Below are 24229 nucleotides of genomic sequence, written 5' to 3' on the forward strand. Positions count from 1 at the left end.
TCATAGCCCCAGCTCATACCTCTAAGTTCATCCTGGCACGGCAGCTCAGCAGGGACATGTTCTTCCCTTGCTGGCTGGTGATGCAGTGAGTGGCCCCCTTCAGCTCTGACAGTGGGGCATTAACTGGCTTTTTAAAAAGGGAAATGGTTGCAGACGGAGTGAGGAGGGTGGCATTCACTCCATCAGCACCTGGAGTTTGGGGAACCCCAGCAGTGGGAGATTCATCTTGAGGAATGCCAGCTGTTCCACCACACCAAGATCCAAGCAGGTGCAGTGGGGTATCACTACCAGAGGCGACCCAAGCAGGGTGTGGGGCCCGGGGCAAATCAACCCATGTGGGGCCCTGCCCCTGCTCTGATCCTGGACCTGAAGAAGCTACTGTGGCTGTCAGCAATGGCGGTGATACCAAGCAGATACCAAGCAATGGGGCAGATACCAAGTGGCTGGACGTGGAGCTACTGTTCTGCCCAGCTCCGTGCCGCTGCTGCTCTGCCCAGCTCTGTGGGGCCCCACAAAGTGTGGGGCCTGGGGTGCTCGTCCCTATTTGTCGTCGTTCCCCCCCCCAGGACAGCCCTGATCACTACATACCAAGCAATGATGGACACCCTCTCACTTGGAACACTGGTCGGTGGACAGGACAGGTGTTTGCGGGCAACCATGGCCAGATCCAGCCACATTTGGCTGTGGCTTGCCTAGCAGGCCAAGGGGTTGTGCAGCAGCGACTTTGGCAAGATAGGCAGCTACAAAGGCCTGAGTGCTACCTGCCTGGAATACTCCTCCTTGGCCTGTGAGTGTAGGAGGGTCCATTAGGAAGGCCAAGGCGGGGGCGGAGCTCAGGCTAGCGACCAGGATTAAGGACAACGAAAAGTCCTTCTTCAAATACATTGGGAGCAAGAAGCAGGCACCGGGTAAAGTAGGGCCCCTGCTAGACTCAAATGGTAATCTTGTGGCTACGCCAGACCAGAAAGCTGAAATCTTTAATAAGTTCTTTGCCTCCGTTTTCTTGGACAGGGAACAGGACAGCTCTCCCACCACAGGTAAGGGCAATATTGAGGATAGCACTGCCAGGCCTCAGGTCTGCGCAAAAGTAGTTGGGGATCTTCTGGAAGGGCTGGATGTTTTTAAATCTGTGGGCCCTGATGTCCTCCACCCACAGGTGTTGAGGGAGCTGGCGGGGGTCATTGCTGTGCCCTTGGCCTGGCTATATGAGCGATCATGGTCCACGAGCCAGGTGCCCAGAGATTGGAAACTAGCTAATGTGGTCCCTATGTATAAGAAAGGGAGAAAGGAGGACCCAGGAAACTATAGGCCCATAAGCCTCACATCGGTCTTGGGGAAAATCCTTGGAAAAATTATCAAGGAACACATCTGTGAGGGGCCAGCAGGGGAGATTGATCATGCCCAGGGGAAATCAACATGAGTTCATCAAAGGCAGGTCCTGCCAGACCAACCTGATGGCCTTTTATGACCAGGTAACTAAATCCCTGGATGATGGTGTCGCTTCTGGACTTTAAGAAGGTCTTCGACACTGTCTCTCACCCCATTCTCATTAATAAACTGAGCGACTGTGGCATTGATGCCTACACAGTTGGATGGGTCAAAAATTGGCTGATAGGGTGCACCCAGAGAGTGGTGGTGGATGGGTCGTACTTGACCTGGCGGGATGTGAACAGTGGGGTCATAGATTCATAGATGTTAGGGTTGGAAGGGACCTCAATAGATCATCAAGTCTGACCCCCTGCATAAGCAGGAAAGAGTGCTGGGTCTAGATGACCCCAGCTAGATGCTCATCTAACCTCCTCTTGAAGACCCCCAGGGTAGGGGAGAGCACCACCTCCCTTGGGAGCCCGTTCCAGACCTTGGCCACTCGAACTGTGAAGAAGTTCTTCCTAATGTTCAATCTAAATCTGCCCTCTGCTAGCTTGTGTCCATTATTTCTTGTAACCCCCGGGGGTGCCTTGGTGAATAAATACTCACCACTTCCCTTCTGTGCCCCCATGATGAACTTATAGGCAGCCACAAGGTCACCTCTCAAACTTCTCTTGCGGAGGCTGAAAAGGTCCAGGTTCTCTAGTCTCTCCTCGTAGGGCTTGGTCTGTAGGCCCTTAACCATATGAGTTGCCCTTCTCTGGACCCTCTCCAGGTTATCCGCATCCTTCTTGAAGTGTGGCGCCCAGAATTGCACGCAGTACTCCAACTGCGGTCTGACCAGTGCCCGATAGAGGGGAAGTATCATCTCCTTAGACCTATTTGTCATGCATCTGCTGATGCACGATAAAGTGCCATTGGCTTTTCTGATGGCTTTGTCACACTGCCGACTCATGTTCATCTTCGAGTCCACTAGGACTCCAAGATCCCTTTCCACTTCCGTGCCACCCAGCAGGTCATTCCCTAGGCTGTAGGTGTGCTGGACATTTTTCCTCCCTAGGTGCAGCACTTTGCATTTCTCCTTGTTGAACTGCATTCTGTTGTTTTCTGCCCACTTGTCCAACCTGTCCAGGTCTGCTTGCAGCTGTTCCCTGCCCTCCAGCGTGTCCACTTCTCCCCATAGCTTTGTGTCATCTGCAAACTTGGACAGAGTACATTTCACTCCCTCGTCCAAGTCACTGATGAAGACATTAAAGAGTATCGGTCCAAGGACCGAGCCCTGCAGGACCCCACTGCCCACACCCTTCCAGGTCGATACCGACCCATCCACCACGACTCTCTTGGTGTGATCCTCTAGCCAATTCGCCACCCACCGGACTGTGTAGTCATCCAAGTCACAGCCTCTTAACTTGTTCACCAGTATGGGGTGGGATACCGTATTGAAGGCCTTCCTGAAGTCTAAGTGTACGACATCCACCCCTCCTCCTGTGTCCAGGCGTTTCGTAACCTGGTCATAAAAAGAGACTAGATTGGTCAGGCACGATCTGCCTGCCATGAACCCGTGCTGGTTTCCCCTCAGCATAATTTGTCCTGCTGGGCTCTCACAAATGTGAGCCTTGATAATTTTTTCAAAGACTTTGCCTAGGATGGAGGTGAGACTGACTGGCCTATAGTTGCCCGGGTCCTCCTTCCTCCCCTTCTTGAAAATGGGGACCACATTGGCCCTTTTCCAGTCCTCCGGGACTTGGCCCGTGCGCCACGAGCGTTCAAATATTCCCGCCAGTGGCTCTGCAATGATGTCGGCCAGTGCCTTCAGCACCCTCGGATGGAGCTCATCCAGGCCAGGCGACTTAAAGGCATCCAGTTCTTCCAAGTGACTCTGCACCATCTCAGGGTCTACGCTTGGAAGTCTGGCGCCTTGCTGCTGCCTCTCTGCAACCCCAGTGAGAGACTTGTCGTGCCCCTCGCTTAGGAGGGGTTCCCCAGGGCTCGGTTCTGGGGCCTACACTGTTCAACATCTTCATCAGTGACTTGGACGAGGGGGTGGAAAACACATTGTCCAAGTTTGCTGGTGACACCAAGATGTGGGGAGAGGTAGGCATGCTCGAAGGGAGAGAGAGGCTGCAATTAGATTTAGACTACAGAAGTGGGCGGATGATAACAGGATGGGTTTCATTGTAGATAAATGCATGGTGCTGCACTTGGGGAGAAGGAATCCACAGCATACATACAAGCTGGGGAGCTCCCCACTTGTGAGCACAGAGGCGGAAAGGGATCTTGTAGTCATTATTTAGTCCAAGGTGAACATGAGCCGCCAATGCCAGGCCGCAGCCAGCAAAGCCAACTGCACCTTGTCGTGCATCCAAAGATTCATCTCAAGTCAGTTCAGACAGGTGATACTCCCCCTCTACACGACATTGGTCTGGCCTCAACTGGAGTACTGAGTCCAGTTCTGGGCACCGCACTTTAAGAAGGATGTGGCTTGCCTTGAGAGGGTTCCTCTGAACCAAGCGAGTGCCACCCGCTTGGTTGTAGGGCAACAGGGCAGGCCCTATGAGGAGAGGCTGAGGGACCTGAACCTGTTCAGCCTCAGCAAGCAGAGGCCAAGCGGGGATTTGGTGGCTGCCTGCAAGCTTGTTAGGGGAGAATAGCAGCAAATAGGAAGGGTCCTATTCCCCCCAGCAGCACCTGGGGTGACAAGGAACAATGGCCAGAAGCTGCTGGAGAATAGGTTCAGGTTAGAGATTAGGAGGCACTATTTCACTGTCAGGGTAGCTAGGATCTGGAACCAAATTCCCAGGGAAGTGGTCCTTGCTCCTACCTTGGGTAAATTCAAAAAGAGGTTGGATGAACACCTGTCTGGGGTCGTGTGATCCCAGCATGTACTCCAACCAGTGGCGGGGGGTTAGACTAGATGATCTATTCAGGTCCCTTCTGACCCCTAACTACTATGAAACTGTGATGGTGGGGTATGATGCCTCTGGACCCCACCATAGAAGCCATGCCCTTGGCCCATATAGGCAGCACCTGTGGTGGAGGAGGAGACTGTTTGGTGGATGGCATACTAGCATGGGGTAGTGGATCCCCCTCTTCCACGTCCCCCTGCCTCTGCTGTTCTGCCTCCCTGACTCTTCACCAGCACCTCCGTCCACTGATTCAGGGTTTGGCTGCTGCACACGCTGCCCTTCACCCTCGGGTCACGCATGGTGGCCAACACATAGACCGTACTGCGCAAGGCATCAAGCCGTTCCCCGATGCCCTCCTTCAGCCATCTTACCAGTGCCTGGACGTCTGGTGACAGCGGCTTGTCCCAACCAGGAACGCTGATCCCCTGGAAGCTCTCCATTTGGTTCTGAAGTTCCCTCACTATGGGGATCACCTGGCTAAGGAGGGCATTGCCAGTGCTGAAGGTCTTGGTGGCCTCAAGAAAGGGATTGAGGACCACCAAGATCTGGGAGATGGTATCCCACTCAGCTCTGTTCAGGGGGCCGCTGATCCCAATCTCCTCGAACAAGGCCATCTCCTGGATGGCCTTCTGTTGCTCCACCAGCCTCTTCAGCATCAAGTGTGAGGAGTTCCACTGAGTCTCCACATCCTGCATGATTTTGTGCTGTGGGATGTTCAGCTTTGCTTGTTTGTCCTGCAGCATCTTGCCCCCCTTGATTCTGCAGTGGAAGTAGCCTGCCATCTTCCTGCATTTGGAAACGAGCTTGCTGGTGGTGTTGGTGCCATTACTGGCAGCCCTGTCCCCCTCCAAGGCATCCCTGACAATGAGGTAGAACTTGTGTGCCACACAGCAGATGCCAATAAAGTTGGCATCATGGACCGCCTCGACCATATTGGCCCCATTGTTGGTAACCATGAACTCACGGGTGAGCTCGCCTTGCCTAACGAGCCACACCCACACCAAGCGGTTCATGGCCCTCATTATCTCTGTTGTCACGTGGAACTCATTCATCAGCTTGGCTTGAAGGAGAGCCCACTGATGGCCTGACTGGTCTCACCAGTGCCCTGTGAGGGAGAGGTAGATGTCATCTCTACCCTGGCTGCTCTAGGTGTCCCAGGTGAAGTGTAAGACCACCTGCAGACCTGCCTTGCGCAGCTCTTCCCTCAGGGACACCCTGCATGCCTCATACAGGGTGGGCACCACCATCCTGGTGAAGGTGGTACATGCAGGCACTTGGTATGATGGGGCGATGAGCGCCATGACCTGCCTGAACCCTGGCCGCTCAACTGAGGAGAAGGGCTGGCCACCAACAGCAAGCATCTCCCCAATGCTCTGGGTGATCTTGCTTGCAACATGCCCCTCCTTTCTGCCTGCATTTCCCCCACTGTTTCAGGGTGGCCTGCCTCTGCTGCGGAGGAATGGGGGCTTTGGAGCAAGAGGTGGATTTCTTTTTGGGCACACCCCCACTGGTGCCAAGCTGAGGAGGAGCAAGGACAAAGGGGTGGTGCCTGTGAAGATGCATCAGCATGCCCGCGGTGCTCATGTGTTTTGTTCCCTTGCCCCGACTGATTTTGGACTGTCAGTGCAGGCAGATAGTGCACGTGAGATCATCTGTTAGCTCAAAATGATCCCAGACCACACTACCCACTCACTTCTGGGGTGCAGATGCATGTGTGGATGCTGCACTTTCCCCCTCCTCAGCAGGCAGAGGCACAGCAACAGGAGGAGCAGACTCAGCTGAGCTGCTTGCCTCCACAACCTCTACCTCGGCCTTCTCTGAAGTGCCTTCTGGAGAAGGAGACCTGGCTCTAGAGCAGGGGTAGGCAAAGTTTTTGTTTTTGTTTTGTTGTTGTTGTTGTTTTTTTTTTTTTTTTTTGGCTGGAGTGCCAAAAGACACCACAATGCCTACCTTGGAAGGTGCTGGAGTGCTGGCATGCCAGAAAAACAAAATAAGGGCAGGGGGTACATGGCAGGATGCCCTACTTATGCCCCCTGGTGCCCCTGCTCCCCAGCCCAGGCTCTGTGGCTGTCAGCAGTTACCCTAGCTCTGGGTAGCTGCTGGAGCCCAGGCTGCTCCCAGCAGGGCTTGCAGCATCCCGGGCCGGCTGCAGCTGAAGGCTGCAAACAGCTGTGCCGGGCTCTGGAGCCCTGGCATCAGCTCTGTACCAGCGTGTGCAGATGCACCTCGGAACGGGCAGTGGGGGAGGGGCCTGAGGCAGCGCAACCCTGGTCTTTCCCCGGCTCCCAGCACAGAGCTGGTGACTGGGCTCCAGAGCCCAGCACAGCTGTTTGTAGTCAGCCTGGGTTCTGGGCAGCTGCAGTGGGCAGGCTGCAAACAGCTATGCCAGGCTCCACAGCTTCAGCATCAGCTCCGTGCTGGCAGTGACTGTGTGTGCACCTCGAGGTGGGCTGCGCTGCCCCGCTGTTCGCTCTGAGGCGCATGCACAGTTGCCATCAGCATGGAGCTGGTGCTGGAGCTATGGAGCCCAGCACAGCTGTTTGCAGCCAGCCCTGGCTCTGGGTAGCTGCTGCCAACTGGGAGCCCAGGCTGCTCCCAGCAGCCAGCTGGGACGCTGCAAGCCCTGCTGATAGCAGCCCAGGCTCCATCGCAGGCAGCAGCTACCCAGAGCCGGGGCTGGCCATGGCGTGCCGAGCAAAATGGCCTCGCGTGCCATACTTGGCATGTGTGCTGGGGGTTTCCAACCCCTGCTCTAGGGGAAACTTAAGGGGTGTGGAGCACAAACTCAGCTGATTTTCCCCCTCCCTCCCCAGAATTTCTCTTGCTAGAGCACTGAGATCCAGATCCAGCTCTAGCTCTACCTCTGGCACTGGAAGGCTCAGCATGGGAAGTGAAATGGGGGTGGAGGAGACTGTCATGCTGGTGCTGCTGCTTGTTGTTGTCATGGTGGTAGTGGGGGGGCGGTGTTATGGCTGGTGCTCTTGGAGAGGATGCAGTCTCAGGCACTGGCAGTGGCACTGCTCCCCTCTCCTTGCTGTTTGTGGAAGCCTCATCCTTGCTAGTTGGAGGAAAGAGTCTCAGTTTGCGGTGGGGGACTTACACCTCTCCCTCTACCCCCGCTTCTGCCTCTCTATGAAGGCTTGCCACCACTTGCCTTTCTACCACGCTTCATGGTGTGTTTCATGTCTTGTTTTTATACAAATATATACATTTATCTGCGTTCCTATATACATTTGATAATGTATATATGCTGCAAGGTATAAATGTATTAACTATAAATATATCTCTCTTCCTATATAAATTTGATAATGTATGTATGCTGCAAGCTTTAAATATATAGAAATATAATATAAATGTATTTCCCTTCCTATATAAATTAAATTCTATAGTGCAATATCCTATCCAATGTAATTATAAAATTGAAAAGAATAAATCAGTGAATATAATAATAAAATAAAAGCATCTGGAAGAAAGAAAAAGGTATTCTGGAATCCCTCTTGGTAGGCTGGGCTAGGCTAAGAAATAGGACATCCTTCAGATCAGTGCTAGTAGCCTTCATTATCTAGCGCTCCTAAGCTGCTGAAAGATGCTTTTTTTTTTTTTTTTTTTTTTTTTTTTTTAAATGGGGAAAAAAAAGCTTAATAGTCTGCTCAGTAACCGTCAGACCCCAAGGCAGAAAGCAGGCCAGTTCAAATAATGCTGCCTTTTATGCTGTTTTTCCATCCCTCCCCCAGAGCACTGGGATTGGAAGGCACTTCAGGGAAGGATCACAGTCACTGGCTAGCTACACAGTCAATAATGAGAGCAGTCCTTCCCTCCCCTCTTCCCCCTCCCTCTCCTTACTTTCTGTTTCTCTGCAGGCAAGCCCCGTTTTTGCTTCCAAAATCAAAATGTTTTGAAACTTTCAAAACTTTTTTACTTCCCTCGTTTCATTTCGAGGCTGTTTTGAAGCCCTTTGTTTCATTTCAATGTTGCTGTTTTGAGCTCAAAATGAGTTGAAACAGTGTCGAAATGAAACGGTCAGCGAAATTTCGCACAGCCCTACTAGCCATGTACGTACATAGGGAAGAGGTGTGAGAGTGGACCAGGAGCTATTCCCCAGTTTCCCCTGCCTAACTGTTGAGGCAGCCAGGCCTTGAGCCCTGGACTCTGCTTTACCTGCATTGCGAGGCATTCTTCAGGGGTTTGGGAAGTTTCTGCTCCAATTGAGGCTCCCTGGACTCTGACTAGAGGGCTGCCTATGCTGCTGAATGCCATGAGTTGGCTTAACAGCTAGGCAAAAACAGGCCCTGCCTTGGGATCTGGCTTCAGGGCTGTGTGATGCCATGCACAACCAGCGGTGTGCATGAAAGCAGACCTTGGATCAGTGAGGAAGGGGCCCTGGCCCCTTCTGCTGCTGGAAAGGAAGCTGGATGCAAAGCAGCCACTACTGCTGCTGTCAGCGGTGGTACGTTCATGTTTTGAAGGCTAAAGCTGAGGCTACTTTTTATCTACTCCTGGTAAGGTGTGAAAGAGAGACCCTTCCAGCCCCCAAAGGGGCCAGTGTGGCCCAGGAAGCTTTGGGTTAGAATCAGGCCCTGTGGTGGGGAGTGTTTTCTCTGGCTGTGCAGCAGGTAGGAAAATGGTTGTTTTGGACAGGGGGAAGAAGAGAAGTTCTCTTTTAGCCCAGGCAATGTACAAGGGAATCTGCCTTTCGGGGTGGGGCAACAGCATTTGGTAAGGGGTGGGTTACCTGTGGTCTCTGTGGTGTGAGGAAGAGGGGCAGCTGGGGATTCCATGCTCCCTGGCCAGCAGTGTGGGTAGCAGAGCCAGGGTATGGGGTCTTTGCTCACTGGCTGTGTAGTTTTGAATTGACCAATCTGCTCAGCTTGTCTCATGTTGCATGCAAATCCTCCTTGGGACTTGCTAGGAGGGGAGACTCCTGCTGGAGTTCAGCAGCTGAAGGGTCTGGCAAGGGCAACTCCTCCCATTAGCTGGCTGTGGATTAGGGCTAGTTGCTGGTTATCCCAGGCAGCTGGGAAGGGAGACTAACTGGTGCTCTTATTGCTTTAGGGGTGGCACTTTAGCATCCTGCATCTGGACAGTTGAGTCGTCCTGTGCAGTCTGAGGCACAATCTCAGCTTCCAGGAGCTCTTGTGAAGTTCCTTTACCTAAAGGGATAGGAATTTGATAAGGTCACAGGAACATACTGGAATAACACAAATGTCATGGGAGGGAGATGAGGGCATCAGAGGGAGAGGGGGAAGGGCATGGAAGAAGGAGCAATAGGGAGTGTCTGAAGGGGCTGACGAGGCAGGCCTGGGGCAAAGAGGCAGGCTCAGGCAGCTGAGCTGGCTGTGAAGCTATGTCCTGCTGCAGACCTGTAGGCTGAGCTCATCTGGGGGAATTTCCTGAGGAAAAATCGTCCTCTGAGGGTAAGGAAGGATAATGGGATTTAGGCTTCCTGATATCAGAAGAGTCAGACTCAAGGCAGTACTCGGAAAATGCCAGCTCTTGGCTTTCATTCTTTTTGACTATGGAAAAATAGTAGAGTAGTTCTTCTGTTGCAGAGAACTCAAAAAGACCACAACAGGGCAGAATGTTTCTGGCACTGTGGATATTTGAAATCTCTGTGTTTACCTTGTGAATCTTGTGTAGATATTTGCGCACCTAATGGCACCAATATTGTGTGGTACCCATAGCATCCTTATAAGGCTCACGCATCACCCTGGTTGAGAATCACTGCCTTAGAGCAACAGCTGAGGGGTACTGGGATTCTGTTGGCAATCTAGCACCTGTGTTTCCTTCTGTGCCAGCAGACTTGAGCTCTTGTTTCTATCTGGCATCAATCACTGCAAGCTTATTTACAAAGCTGGGGATGGGCGGAGGTGTTTTGATTATTGTGGGGCTTTACCTGCTCTCATTCCTTAGTCAGCTGCTTGTTCCTGATCAGTATCCAGCAATGGCTTTACAAACAGCAGACCAGCACAATAGTTGAGTTTTTCTGCCAGAGGGATAAGTAGTGAGAGAGGCATGGGTATTTGGGGTGTTCAGTATAAAGTCCACCAAACTGAATTAAGCAGATCACAGCCCTTTTGAGGCTGTGAGAACCTGGTTAGTAACAAATCTTCAGTGAACTGTGTCCTGCTTCTTCCTTCTGCTTCTGACTGCAGTTCTTGCAAACGAACACAGCCTTACAATGTCATAGTAAAGCCAAGCAGTGTTAGAGCCAGAAGCCATCGGGTGGTGTCTCAGGCCTCCCATATTGGCCTTCACGTACTGAAGCAAAAGCCATTTTGCCAGGGTTTGTGCATGGGGCCCTGCATGCCCATTGTTCCTCCCCCACCACCATCTTCCCCTTCCAGGTGCTGAAAGTGACGGCTTGCTCTTCTAGCATTCTAGGTGCTTCCGTTTAGATTTCAGGCCAGTGGAATTGTTTGTTCCTTTCACCTCCTTGGGCCTGTTCTGATTGTTTGCCATTCTGCCCTTGGTCCCCTGCTTCAGTGCCTACACAACTCCCCTGCTTTCCTTCCCAAGGTCAGCCAGCACAGAGATCAAAAGTGCAGGGGAAGATGGGACTTGCAAGGTCCCTGCTCTTTTCTCCCTGAATTGGCTTCTGGAGTTCAGTGTGAAATGATCGAGAGGACAGGAGCTATGTCAGGTCATTCTAGGAAGCCAACAGCCAAGTCAGGCATCACAGTACGTCGCTTCCCAGAGGTGTAACTGGGTGCTTGAGTGCTCTGGGCAGCAGCAATGTATGGGGTGCTGTCAAGGGCTGTGCTGTTTGAAGTGCAGTGGTAGCCAGGTTGACAGCTCAGCTGTTGCTATTTTTGCACCCCCTGCAATTTTGGTGCTCCAGTCACCCACCTGCCTGGTCTTGCCCCCAGTAGGACAAAGAAAAGACTTGCTGTCCTAATGCTGCTCCTGGTCCCTGTGCTCAGGCCGCTGCAATCTGTCCTGCACAGAGAGGCCCCTGCTGATTTTAGTTTGCTCAAGCACAGGCATGGTGGCCTCTTTGAAGGAGAGGCTGGCTTGGTCTGTGGCCATGACATACTTTTCCATCCTTGCTCTGGAGGCTGAGGAGAGCTGGAGCATGAGCCAAGTCAGGGCCCTTACACAAAGGAGCACTTGAGTTGCCAAGTGCCCCAGGCACCAGAAAGCGGCTGATCCTGGAAAAGAAATATGCCGCAATTGAATGATGACAGGCTCCTCCCTAGCATCTGGTGCTAACTGGCCTGTAATTAAGAGGCACAATCTGAGCCTATGTTTAAAAACAAGGCTCTCGCTGCCCACACCTCTGGACAAACCCCAAGAGGCTGCTAGACCAGAGTGATAGCAGGTAGCAGAGCCCTGCTCTATTTATACCAATATCTGTCCTTACTTGTTGTTCTCCTGTTCTTAACCTCTCTGTCTGTCTACACTGCTTTTCCAGTTCACCTTGATCCTGGCTTGCAGACCCCAGCTGTATTCCAGGCTGGGCACCTCCAAGCATTCTTGTACAGCGCTGCCCAGTCTGGATTTAGCTGCAGCCAGTCACATCCACCTTCATGCTTCCCTCTTATTTGGCTTTGGTGCTGGATTGCTAGCCATGGAGACAGCCTGAAATCATTTTTATCTGCACCATGCATCCTGGCCCTCACTTTCAGTAAAGGGTTAGGAAATGATGTTGAAGCCCTGGGATTTCAGCCCTAGGATTTGATCTCATTGCACTGTTTTGCTTAGCTCCCAGAAGCCACTGCTTTAGGGAGCTGCAGTAGAAACTGTGGGCAAGCCAGGAAAAGGACAGTGCAACAGGATGACTTGTGCCAGAACTGCTTCAGAATCTTAAGGCAGGCGGGGCACTGTGCTGTCAGTGCTATCCCAAGCTTCATTCTCTTAGGTCTGAACATGCAAGCCTACTGAGTCAGCTTTCTGTCTCTACAGACCCTAGTGGCTTGTGGACACTAGCCAGGCTACTGTAACCCTCACCCAACTCTGCATTGTCCCGTGTCTGTATGTGACAGTCGGGCACCTACTAATACTTGTATCCTGCAGCTTGGGTTAACTTTGTGGTGGGGTCCAAGTGTGGAGCAAAAGTGTCAGATGCAGGATGCATAGAATGCCTATGCTTTGCCCTTCACTGTGAGCCTTCTGCCAGAGAGATGAATGGTAGGGCAGGGCACACTGTTCTACCACTGGCTTAGTCACAGGTGCAGGATGTGGATATGATTGCTCCAATACATTTCTCACTCTGGATTACCCCTACATACTCCTCTTTCTAGTTTCCAGCAGCTGCCTGTCACAACCCAAAGTTGTGGTTTTTTGTTTGTGTGCGCGCTTCGGCACCGCTAAATTATTTCCCGCCAATTTGTCGCTTTCTTTGCACGGTAGAGTTCTCTGCTGCTAGAGAGAACTCTGGTGCAGCGGGGGATTTCCTGCCGGATTGCAGCTTCTTTGCAGTGTGCATCTCTTTCTTACATCGTAGTGATACACGCTGTAAAGAAGTTCCCGCCGTTTGTATTAGGATTCGCGCCGCCTTATTGGCCGATTCCTAATTTAGGCACACATGGCGGCTAGCGATTGGCTTGCTAGCCGTACAAAAGGCTTGGGTAGTTTCCGCCCAAGCCGGAGGAGGGAGGACGAGAGAGATTCTGTGTGAAGATCTCCAAGCGCTGCGGACCCTCGTGGACCCGACGCGCCTCCCCTAAGCAGGCAATAGAGGCAATAGAACCGAGCCTACGGAGCTTTCGCTTCTCGCCTCTCCCCGTCGCCGAACGCAATCCTAGACGTATCCCTTTCCTGTAACTTCGGACCCGCGGAGCCTAAGTAACTCCGGGGAAACTTTTCGAACCCAACTTTACCGGACCCGTGCAACTCCGTGGGAGCAATCGATTTGTCAGAGTCCTCCAACAAGGGTTCAAGCGGGAGCTGTGCCTGGAAACCTGTCCAGCCTACACCAATACCATCTTTGGGTGTAAGTAAATAATCTTTTCAATCAACCATTACGCCTCTGTAACTAATTCTAACTCGTGTGGGCTAAACCGCCCCACAGTTCTCTCCAGCCCTGCGTGCCCGGGCTGCCAGCCACAGCCCGTGTGCACCGAAGATGGGTTCGGTACGACCCCGGTTCGCTCCCGGCTTGCCCATGGCGGCCAGAATGGGATCGGAATCACCGCCGCACAGGGCGACGAGGGCGGGATCGGGGCCCGGCCCGCACACTGCCAATTGGCCCTGGTCCCATGCACATGAATTAAGTGCTATCTTCAGTAAAATGGGAAATCACTGTAGCTCCCTCCTGCTTCCCATATGCTGTTCCTCAAAGAGACCCCAGCCAGGCTTCTAGGCACACAGCAGCTATGCCCCTATTCAAAGAGCTCTGTCTGCTTTGCAGTGATCCCTTCCACAGCTCAGTTGTCAGTTTCCAGAGTCCAGCATGCACTGGGGAATTTGCACAGAGCTGAAGAAGATTAAATTGAAAGCTTCCTCTTCTGCAGCCCCTCGTGCAGTAGCCAGTAGTGCATTTTTTTTCCATAATCTGATGCAGCAGACCTCTGCCTTGGTCCAGCTTGTCTCGGGCCTACTTTGTTAACACCCTTCCCTGCTGCCAGGCTTTGCAGCTGTTGTGTTTCAGGTTTCTATGTTGGCTTGCCTTGGCATGGAGATCTGCCCATTTGTTCCTTCTCTGCATGCTAGCCTGAGGCTGCCAGCTGTTTCAGATGCAAGCACTGGCTGTGGGTGGTGTCTGAGCCCACTCAGCCATTTGATTCAGTCTGCAGATGTGGGGCTTTGGCAGCATTCAGCAGCAAAGGGCTTTGGCAGCAGTCTCTCTCCCCATACTACTTTGAGTCCTACCCACCCTCCCAGGCACCTCTGACCCGAGCTGTGTTACTCTAGCCTAGAGCCTAAAAAGTTTGTTTAATGACTGGTCTAGTGGTTAGGGAAGTCCCTAAGGAAAGGGAGAGATGGGTCTTGGGGCCTTCCCCCATCACTGGGAAGAGATTTGACCTCACAACTCCTACTGTCTAGGAAGGTGCCCTCTCCAGCCTTCCTCTTGAAGTTGAGCCACTGCACCTGATGGATAAAGAAAAATGAAGTTGCTATTCCATTGGGAGCAAGGACACAGATTCTTTCCTGGTCCCACATGTTCCTTTTTGGCTTCCCAGGTGGCTAGCTTCAAAAAGGAAGTTGGAAGAGGGACTGACTCATTTTCTGGTGGTTTGAGTACTGAGCTAGGAAATTGGAGAGATTCAGCTTCAAACCCTATCTGGCTTGGGGTGGTGCTAGATTAGAACCTGAACCTCCTGCTTTTTTACTAAGTTCCCTAGCCAGTAGGCTACTGGGGCCAAAACCTGGGAGATCCTCCTCCCTCTGTCTATCATCTGCGAATCGGGAGCTTTTGTTGGGTAGAATTTTGTGATTTGTGTGTTCATGTACATTGCTCTGTGCTTGCCCGGCCAGTGAGCAGCCTACTGCACATGCTCAGTAGCCATGTGGATGTTTATCCATCCATACTGCATAGGATCTCAAACTGTGCATAAGTGCCAAGAATGGCCACTGAACATGGCTGGAAAGCTGCCACTTGGGTGAATAAAGTGAAATAGAATTCTGCCTTTTGTGTTCCTACAAGTCGTACTCCTTGCTGCTTGTAAAACCTGCCTACAAGAGTGGCAATAAGTGTCTCTTGCATGTGACAGTTGTTCCTTCCACTGTGGAGCCAGTGTTTAAGGTGATTGTGGTTAGATGCACAGTCCCATAATAGCTCACACTTCCTGGTATCTGCACCACTATGCTCTGATCCTTTCATCCACTAAAGCAAAATCTATCATGCTGTTGGAAACTGTGCTCTGCAAACCTTTTGCTGCCACAGGACACTGTTTCCAACCCAGACCATGCTGTGGGCTGTAAATCTTTGCCTTCCAGTTGCCCAAGCTGCCTGCACTTACCCTTGTTGGGAATGGGGATCTGTACTAGCAATGGAGACGGGCAAATTCTGTAGTAAAAGTAAGTTCAGGCACAAAAAAAACAGCAAGAAGTGACGGCTGCAAAGGAAGGTGCTAGGAAGGGGATGGGTGTTGCAACACAGCTGTCTGCCTCTGATCCTCTGTGCCACTCTGGGCTGGATTGGAACTTTGAGTTAGACTGGACCATCACAATCTGGATCGAGAGTTTTCGCAGGCCAAATCCAACCTATAAATTGCCAGTCCTTGCTGTTAAGGATCTCAGGCTCTTGGAAGACACTCAGGGGCTCCATTCAGACTGATGAGAGGGAAAGGCCACAAACACCCACAAAGTACAGGGAATTGTGGGAAGAAAGGAACTGACACTACTTTAGCTGCCTGTCTAGTTACTGCTGCAAATCCGGTCCTGTGGGCCCTGTATTAACTGAGGGTATTACTCGTATGCTGTGCTTCATTAAAAACTTCTTTGCCCCATGTGTGAGTTTAGGGAACTGTGTCCTGCCCCATGAGGAGATGTTAGGGCCCCAGTAACTGGCAGAGCCTTGTAACTGGTGAACCCCCCTGGGCAGGATCAGTATTGTGGGTGGGGGAAGGGATGTCACACCTTTTATGACAGTGTCTTACTGATCCTTTTAGTGTTCCAAATGCTACTATACCAAAAGTGGTACCTCCCTCCCTAATTTCCTGGGTGTCAGCCCACTAGTGACTCTGCTTTCTTTGCAGGTGGCCAAGGACATCTCTGTGCGACTCCACAATGAGCTGGAGGCAGTGGAGAAGAAGAGGATCAAGCTGGAGGAGGAGAATGAGGATCTCCGCCAGAAGCTCATTGAAACAGAGCTGTCCAAGCAGGTGCTGCAGAATGAGATGGACAAACTGCGTGAGGTGAGCAGGTTGGGCTGCATGGAGAAATAGGGCTGCCAACCCTCCAGGATTGCCCTGGAGTCTCCAGGAATTGGATATAAATCTCTAGGAGACTATTGAGAGTCACCCAGCAGATAAATGATAGGGCATTTATTAAAATAAATATTAAATGTTGAATCTGATTTATACAGTAGTCCAGCAAGTTTTTAAAATGTAATAGTAATGTGAATTTGCCTTTCTGATGTAAACTCTACACACCATAATTAATGTCATTATGTTATGTGATGAAACATCTCAGACTGGATTCAAACAAAGTTGGCAACCCTATGGAGAGAGCATGTGGTGATCTGGGGTGAGTGGACAGAGTATGCAATCTTTAGTAGTGGTGGGGGAAATAGACTGTGTGGTAGCAGCAGGATGTGTCCCCTTGGGTGTGAAGGGATGGAACATGTAGAGGAACTATGCGTGTTATCCAGGGCAGGGTAGGGGGAAAAGGACGTTTTTCCTTTGGTGGTGGTGGAGGAAATGGGCTTTGAGGGAACAGGCATGTGTCTCCTGGGTGGGGCAGAGGAGGAGGCATTTATTCCTCTTATTTATTATTTATGGGCAACCGAAGGGGAGCATGTGGTATCTAGGAAAGTGGTGAGTAGATGGGTATCCCTGAGGGGATGGGCTGTGTTCAGGGAGTATGTATACAGTCTCTTGGAGGTGGAATGCGTGTGTTCCTGCAGTATAGGCTAGTGCAGCCCAGCTGTCAGTATTCTGTGGGAAATATTAGTGGTACTATGCTTGTAAAAAGCTTCTTGTATCTGCACTGTGGGAACTTCCCGAGCTCTCTGCTCTCTTCATACAAATGGGAGCAGCCCTGCTGATACAATATCTGTAATAGTGCCTCCAGTTTACTAACAGTGAGCAGTGCACCTCCTTTCTCTGTGTCCCTCAATGGACAATGGACTCAATCCTACTTGTGAGCTCTCCCCATTCCGTCCCATCCTGACTGACCTGTTGGTTTAATGAAGCACTAAAGGCAGTGGAGGACACCAGGGATTGACAAGGATTTTCACCGATTCTGCAGTGAGGCTATGCCTAGCCTTAATTAGATACTAAATAAATGCACTTGTGCCCTCCTGTGAAGCTGGGGGAAGTGAAGCCTGCTGGGAGGTCCCAGGCACTTCCCAGGCTTTACTTTGCTGGCAGACTGGGTTGTGATGCTTCCTCAATGTAGAAATGGTGTGCCCAGGAGAGGATAAAATGGCTGTCATACAATCCTAGAAATCTAAGGCGATTTTTTTTCCAGGGGGAAACTCTAGGGTCCCTCATGCTTCAGGCTAGAATGACTGCTGCAGATGGAATCTCCAAGTGCAAATGGTGTGCGTGGTGTGTGATGAATAGTGTGCATATGCCATGAAGTAATGTATGTTGTCCTGGGTCCAGGCTGTAACCCTGGCCCTGCTCTGTGCTACCTCAGCACTCTCTTTGTGAAGCAGACTGTTCAATGCAATATGGCAGAGCTGGTTGGCTTTGAGAATGTCTGGCTCAAATGAGCATGTTGGGCTCTTTCACTGAGCCCTGGGAGAAACGGAAGCATTATTCACTCTCAGCACATTGTATATTGAACATTCACACTGGCTAGCTTGCTCTATGGGTCCATGCAAGGCGTTGCAGCAGGCATCTGCAGTACAGCAGTCTGTGAGAAGGTGGGAGTACTTGTGGGCAGTACTACATTTGTACATGTCCCAGCAGTTGTTCTAGGACTGTGTGCTCACTGCACCTCCTTGCATGGGCAGGGCTTACCAGCACTTGCATGTCCTGTGCCACTAGACCTGTGCTCTGGGCTTCTGGTGTGCTGTGGCCAAGGGTAGGTGGTGCTGCCAGTGAGCAGCAGAACAGGAATATTCTCTACCCCTTTCCATGCAGTGGGCTGTCTGGAGAACCAGAGGCTCCTGCTGCCTGCAGTGCTGTCTACCTCTGCTGGCTGCAGGTCAGAGGCAAGAATTTCATGGTTCAGTGCATTTGGGTGGTGACAGTTTGGGAACTGTCAGCTGCTTGCTCCCTCTGGCTCTGCTGAATGCAGGTGAGAATGGCCCAAGTCCCTCATTTCTCTCATGGCAGAATATAATTTTTCCTCCTTTCCTCCTGATGTGACATCTTCCTTGCTCAGGAGGAGCATGGGTACCTAGCCATACATCCCTCCCCAGGGCCTTCCCCAACAGCTGCCAATAGTCAGGGCAGTCCCTTTCAGTTGATCTGCAAACCCACACTAAGACCACACCCCCATCTTTGCTGCTGCCAATCACCTGCCAGTACATGGCTTTTTCCTTGGATAACTAAACTCTGGGTTTGAGAAGGGAAATTAGTTGCAGACCCCACCCAGCTGTAGGCTTTGGAGGCAGGGAAATAGAGCCAAGCTGGCTTAGCTGCTGTGATCAAATGCACAAGGTGAACTGGCTGTTATCAAGGCATGAGGGTCTTTGACTGGGCTGAATCTAGCTCAATATGTGTGTGATCCTCTGGAACACCTAGGTAAGGAGCCCTGCTCTTACCAGGGAGATTTGGGAAGCTAAGCACAGCCCCACTGCTGTGGAGAGTACCAGGTTCCTGCTGGCAGTATGGGGCCTGCTTGGGGTTGTGCATGAGGGGCACTGGAGCTTACAGGGCTCTGTATGATAATCACAAAGGGACAGGAGACATGCTGGGAGAGAAGTGCAGAGCTGAAACAGCCTATTATAATCCCAGACATCCTTGTTAGGGGAAGTAAGCCAGTGCTGTTGAGGGGAAGCAGTAGCTCGGGTCTGAGGGGTCCCACTCACCAGAGAATGCCCCTGTCCTTGTTCACCCCCAGAGTTGGGTGTGCTGTGCTGACAGCAACCTGGAGTGGGAAATTTCAGTCAGGTGGTGACTGAACCTACCAGCTGCCTGCCCCTTTGTCTCTGCTCAGCACAGGTGGGAGTGGCACAAGCTGCCCAATCTGACTGAGCCTTTTCCCTCTTCCTGGCTGTCTTTGTGTCTCACAGCTGCAAGTGTGCCCCAGAATCAGCAAAAGGGCTGTGCTTTGCCTCCTCATGCTCGGAAGGGTGGGGTAGGAAGGTTGTTGCTATCCACCAGCATCCTGGCACAGCTGTGTCAGCTTGCTCCAGCACAAGTCATCTGATTCATGCCCAAAGCCCCTTTCTTTACCCAGGCTGCTGAGGCAGGACAGGTATTGAGAACAGGCTCCATTTGCACTCTGTTCTTTCTTCAATCTAGAACCAAACCTGCTTTTGGGATCCCCTCATTTAGTGCCTTTGGGGTTCCTGTGCTAGTGTGCCTGAGTCAGAGAAGTCTCTGCAAATGTGCCTGTCAATTTTCCCCTTTGAAAGGGAAGTGATGGTGTAGCAGGAAACAGACTGAGGCCAGCTGGAGGAGTGACAGTGTAGCAGCATTAGCACAACTGGCAACTCTGTAGGTCCTCAGGGATGTGTGCATGGTTATCAGTATCTGTGAGGCTGCACAGAGACCATGGCCTGCATGAGATGGAGCAACTGCCCTGCTTTCTCCATCCCTTCATGGCCTTGCTTGGTGAGCTTTGTGCTCTACAGCCATAACAGAGCAGTTTAGTGCAGGAAGCAAAGGATATTCCTGTATTCAGTTGTAGCTGTGGGGAGATGTGCAGGTCAGCAGACTGGATTTACTCTTGTTGGAACTGGGCCAGGGCACTGAGGTTATGGTTCTGACTTGTAGCCAGTGCCCTGGGACTTTCTCAAGCATAAGGGTTCAATACCTTAGTCTTAATGATTCTTCAAGGGACAGCCCTTCTGGCAACACAGTGCTTCCAGCACCTCACTGAGGTACTGTTTCTGTATTTACTCATGGGAGAGTAACTTTTGCCAGCGTACCAAGGGCACTCCATGCAGACCCTGGGTTTCCTGGGAGGTGTGCTCCCTTCCATTGTAGGGAGTCTGACCAGACAGCCAGGCACCTGTTGTGTTGCAAAGTAACCTGCCACTGTAGTTGGCAGGTGATGTGATGTTTTCCCTCCCCAGGAGTTCTGCTGTACTGCTGCCTTTCCCTGTCTGAAAGGGCTTGGACTCTGTTCTTGCAGACTGAGGGGAGAGGGAGGAGTTGCTGGATAAAAGTTAAACCCATACCTGCAAACCCTGTTAGATTGCCATTTTTCCAGTTGCTCTTCATACCTGGCTAGAGCTGATTTCAGAGCATTGCCTGGGAGCTGCCCCAGAGCATAGATTCTTTCCCTCCATAAACTCATTTGGTTCTACCAAGATGGTTTATAGGCAGTCTGTGTTGTCAGATCACTGAGCAGATGCATCCAATGAGCATGGAGTTGGTTTGTGTTCATTTGGAGCATGTGATCTAAATAGCAAATGAAATCACCAGTTGCAGAACTGAAAAATATTCTGTGGATGCCAGAAAAATTGAATGCCAGAGGATGTAGGTGCTTCATTCATATTATAAGGAAGCCCACGAGTTACAGGGGTCTCACTGTGACAAGGATTTTTTAAGCTGTATGTCTCCTTGCTACAAATGGCCTCTGTGCCAGAGGATTGGTAGGTTGCCAATATAACATCCATCTTCCAAAAAAGGCTCCAGAGGTTATCCTTGGAACCGTAGATCAGCGTGTTTCACTTCCATCCCTGGCAAGTTGGTAGCATCTATAATGAAGACTAAAATCAGCAGTCACATGGGCAGATATGATTGGCTGGGGAATAATTAACATGATTTTTATAAAGGGAAATCCTGCCTCCAGAAATCTGCAGGAGTTCTTTGAGGGTATTAATAAGCATGTGAACAAGGGGCATCCAGCTGACAAAGTTTTTGAAAACCCAGATATTAAAGTCTCTCACCAAGGGCTTTTTAGGAGGGAAGTTTGTTTCATAGATTGAGAGCTGGGTAAGAGACAGGAAGCAAAGGGTAAAGCTAAATGGTCACTGTTCAGGATGGAGAGAGGTCAAAAGTGGGATTTCTCAAAGATCTGGGCTGGGCACCATTTTGTTTAACGTTATCATGAATGATCTAGAAATAGGAACGTGCGGTGGTATCTCAAAGTTTGGAGATGATGTTGGATAGTTGGATCCCAAGCTGATGGAGAAGAGCTGCAGAAAGAGCTCACTAAGCTGAGTGGGCAAAAAATGCCAGATGAGTTGTGTCAAGAACTGCAAGGTAATGTACATATACCTGAGGTTATTTTTCCCCATGTGAATGATGCTGGTTGCTGAACTAGCTGTTACAACTCAGGAAAGAGACCTTGGAGTCACAGTAGATAGTTCTCTAAAAATGCCAGGTCTGTGCACAGCAGTGACCAAAAAAGCTAATAAAATGTTGGGTTTCATTAAGAGAATTGAAATCAAGACAGAAAACATCATCCCATTATACAAATCTGTTAGGGCTGTGCGAAGCTTTGGTCCCCAATTCGATTCGGTGGAGATGCAGCCTGATTCAGTGGCTGAATCCAAATCGAATCAGAGGGCCCTTTAATCTCTCCAAATTGAATCAGAACCCTCTGAATCGATTGGGAGAGATTCTGAAAGATTCGGCGATTCAGACACAGCTTTAAATGTTTTTTCTACATACTGCTAGGTAGCAGGCAGCTCATGAATACTGTGATGCTGGGATGGATGGAGTGGCCCACAGAAGCGCAGGCGGGGTCCCCAGCATGCTTGGCAGCAGACTTGGAAGTGGACCAGAAACACTTCCGGTCCAGCTGAGAAGTGTGCTGGGAGGCCCCCCTGTGCCCCCCTGGCTCAGCAACTGGTCCCCCTTGTGGCCGATCGCTGAGCAGGGGGGGAGAAATGGGGGGCTTGGCAGGGCCCCCCACATGCTCCCCGGCAGACCCAGAGGTGGACTGGAAGTACTTCTGCTCCACTTCCGGGTTCACCGCTGAGCATCTCGGGGGAGGCCCCCCCACGGTCCTGTGGGATGCTTCATCCGCCCCAGCATTGCAACGTTCACAAGCAGTGCTGGTTCCTTGAGGTACGTAGATACAGCTTTAAAATTTTTTTCTATGTCAGAATCACCGATTCTCCAAATCAGCATCGAATTTTCAGATTTGGCCGAATCGAATTGGGCATAGTAATCTGAATCAACGAATCGAATCACTGTCCCCGATTCGGGCTGAATCTGAATTGAATAGGGCTCACTTTACACACCCCTAAAATCTATGGTGAACCTGCATCTTGAATACTGTGTGCAGCAAAATGCCCTGCTTATATAGGCAATCCTGAATCTAAAATGGCTGCCGCAATAAGGCACCTGCTGGCTGCTTGGCTCAAGGCTCTTAAAGTGGCAGGCACAAAGAGTGCCCTGCCACACACAGACACATGCATGGGGAATTTTCTAGTGTACCTGTTTTCAGGAGGAGTATTTGGGTAGTCTGGGTCAGGAAGGGCTGCACCTTGAACCAGGTCCTACCTGCTTTAGGCTGATCAGAGCCTCAATGCAGCAGCAGTGCATATGGGACAGTTTTACCTGGCTGCTGTCATGGTGGCAGTACTTGTCATAGCACCAGAGAGAAGGTTTTGCAACACCCAGTTGAAAACTACTAAAATAGGAAAAAAGTAATATTAAATGCTAGGGAGGGTAATGAACAGAGGAGGAGAGGTTGCTTGAGATATACCTGGTTCATTGCTCTCCCTCTATAGCAGGGGTTGGCAATTCCCAGCATGTGTGCCAATGTGGCACATGAAGGAATTTTGAATGGCACATGTGCCCTGGGTCAGAGGGTGGGGAAGGGACTGGGGCTGTACTGCCACAAAAAGGATTGGGTCCCTTGTGGCTCCCCATCTGCCATGAGGTGTGCATGCACCCATTACCAGGAATGAGCTGGGATGGGGATCCACAGACCCTGATATAGCTGCTTGCAGCCTCCTGGCTGCCTGCCACAGCTGGCCCAGGCTCTGGGCAGGCCCCTGCCACCCATCACTGAGCCAAGGTTGCTTGCAGCAGGTGGCAGGGAGGCTGCAAGCAGCTGCACTGGGGTCTTCAGAGTCCTGACTTGGCTCTTTGCTGGTGGCAGGTGCACATGTGCCTTGGGCTGTATGGCAGGGAAGGGGCCAGCACTGTGCTGCCACAACAAAAATTGGAACCCTTCTGGCTCCCCTGCCATCTGCCTCTGACATGCCAGCATCTTGCAAGTCAGGGTTGTTCGTGTTTTTGGCGCTGCCCAAAAATGTTGACCTCCACTCTAGAGCATGCACTCCTGTAAGTATGGGTCAAAACATTCTTGTGTTATGTTCTTCTAGTATCTCTGTGTGGTGACAGCCCATTGAGTGACTGGCAGTGCACAAAAACATACCTGCAAGCTAAGGTGTGGAGCCTGTTGAACCAGCGCCACCCGCAATTCAGAGAGGGCCCTGGACACACAACATTTCCTTTCTGAAGGGTCTGAGTATATTCAGCATTCAGGCTGAAGAGGGGAAGGGCTGTTCTGGAAGTTGATGAGTAGGCAGCTCATACCCAAGAAGGATAGTGCTTGAGCTCATCAGAGAGCTGTCTGATGTTTGGGTAAACAGCTGAATGGAGAAAGCCCTTCCTGCAGAGGCTAACCTCTCCCATCTGGCCCTGGGAGGCTCTGGCTGCCTTGCTTTCCATCATCACAAGCTCAGTCCAAAGACCCTGCACTCACTCCAGAACTTGGCTGTGTTGAGGGTGACCAGTGCGATAAATAGCCTTCCAAGTTCAGGACTCTCCCTCCATCTGGCAAAGCGGAATATACACTTCCCAGCATTGTGATCAGAGTCTTTCACTCTGCATGGAGTATGGCCTTGGGCCTAATACAGGAACCTGAAGTAGAATAGATTGGAGCTGGTGAGCTAGAGAAAGAGGCTGCATGGTCTTTCTCTAGTCTTTGGAGCCATTTCCTCTTCCCTTTTCTCCAGATTTGGATTTAGAGTTAGTAGTGACTCTAAAAGTGTTCCCTCATTTGCCCAGGGTGTGCTGCTTTCTCTAACTGACCCTGTTTAGTATTGTGGCTGAGTGCCTGGGGTCTGATCAGTTCCTTCTCTTTGTCCCTCCAAGGCAGCGCTTTTGGGGGTGCTCATAATTCTTTGCCATCCTCTGTTCTTCTCATCTAGGTGTTGCAGGTATGGACTTAGCTGTTTCTATTCTGGTGGACTATCTCTAGAAGTAGATCACCATGGAACTGGCCTGCAAATCACCATGAATCTGGTCCTCAGGCCAGCCCCA

The 24229-nt window shown here is 51.1% G+C and overlaps 1 protein-coding gene across 5 annotated transcripts in view; it reads left to right on the top strand.

Moving 5' to 3' along the window:
• Window positions 1–24229, top strand: part of MTCL2 (microtubule crosslinking factor 2) — a 106858-nt gene that overhangs the window by 29842 nt on the left and 52787 nt on the right. For all 5 annotated transcript variants that reach the window (XM_059733333.1, XM_059733332.1, XM_059733331.1 and 2 more), the window contains exon 3: window positions 15914–16072. In XM_059733333.1, coding sequence (XP_059589316.1) covers window positions 15914–16072 — 159 coding nt within the window. The remainder of the gene's footprint in view (window positions 1–15913; window positions 16073–24229) is intronic.

The sequence above is a fragment of the Alligator mississippiensis genome, chromosome 9 (assembly GCF_030867095.1).
Source record: "Alligator mississippiensis isolate rAllMis1 chromosome 9, rAllMis1, whole genome shotgun sequence".
In the NCBI taxonomy this organism is placed as follows: Eukaryota; Metazoa; Chordata; order Crocodylia; family Alligatoridae; genus Alligator; species Alligator mississippiensis.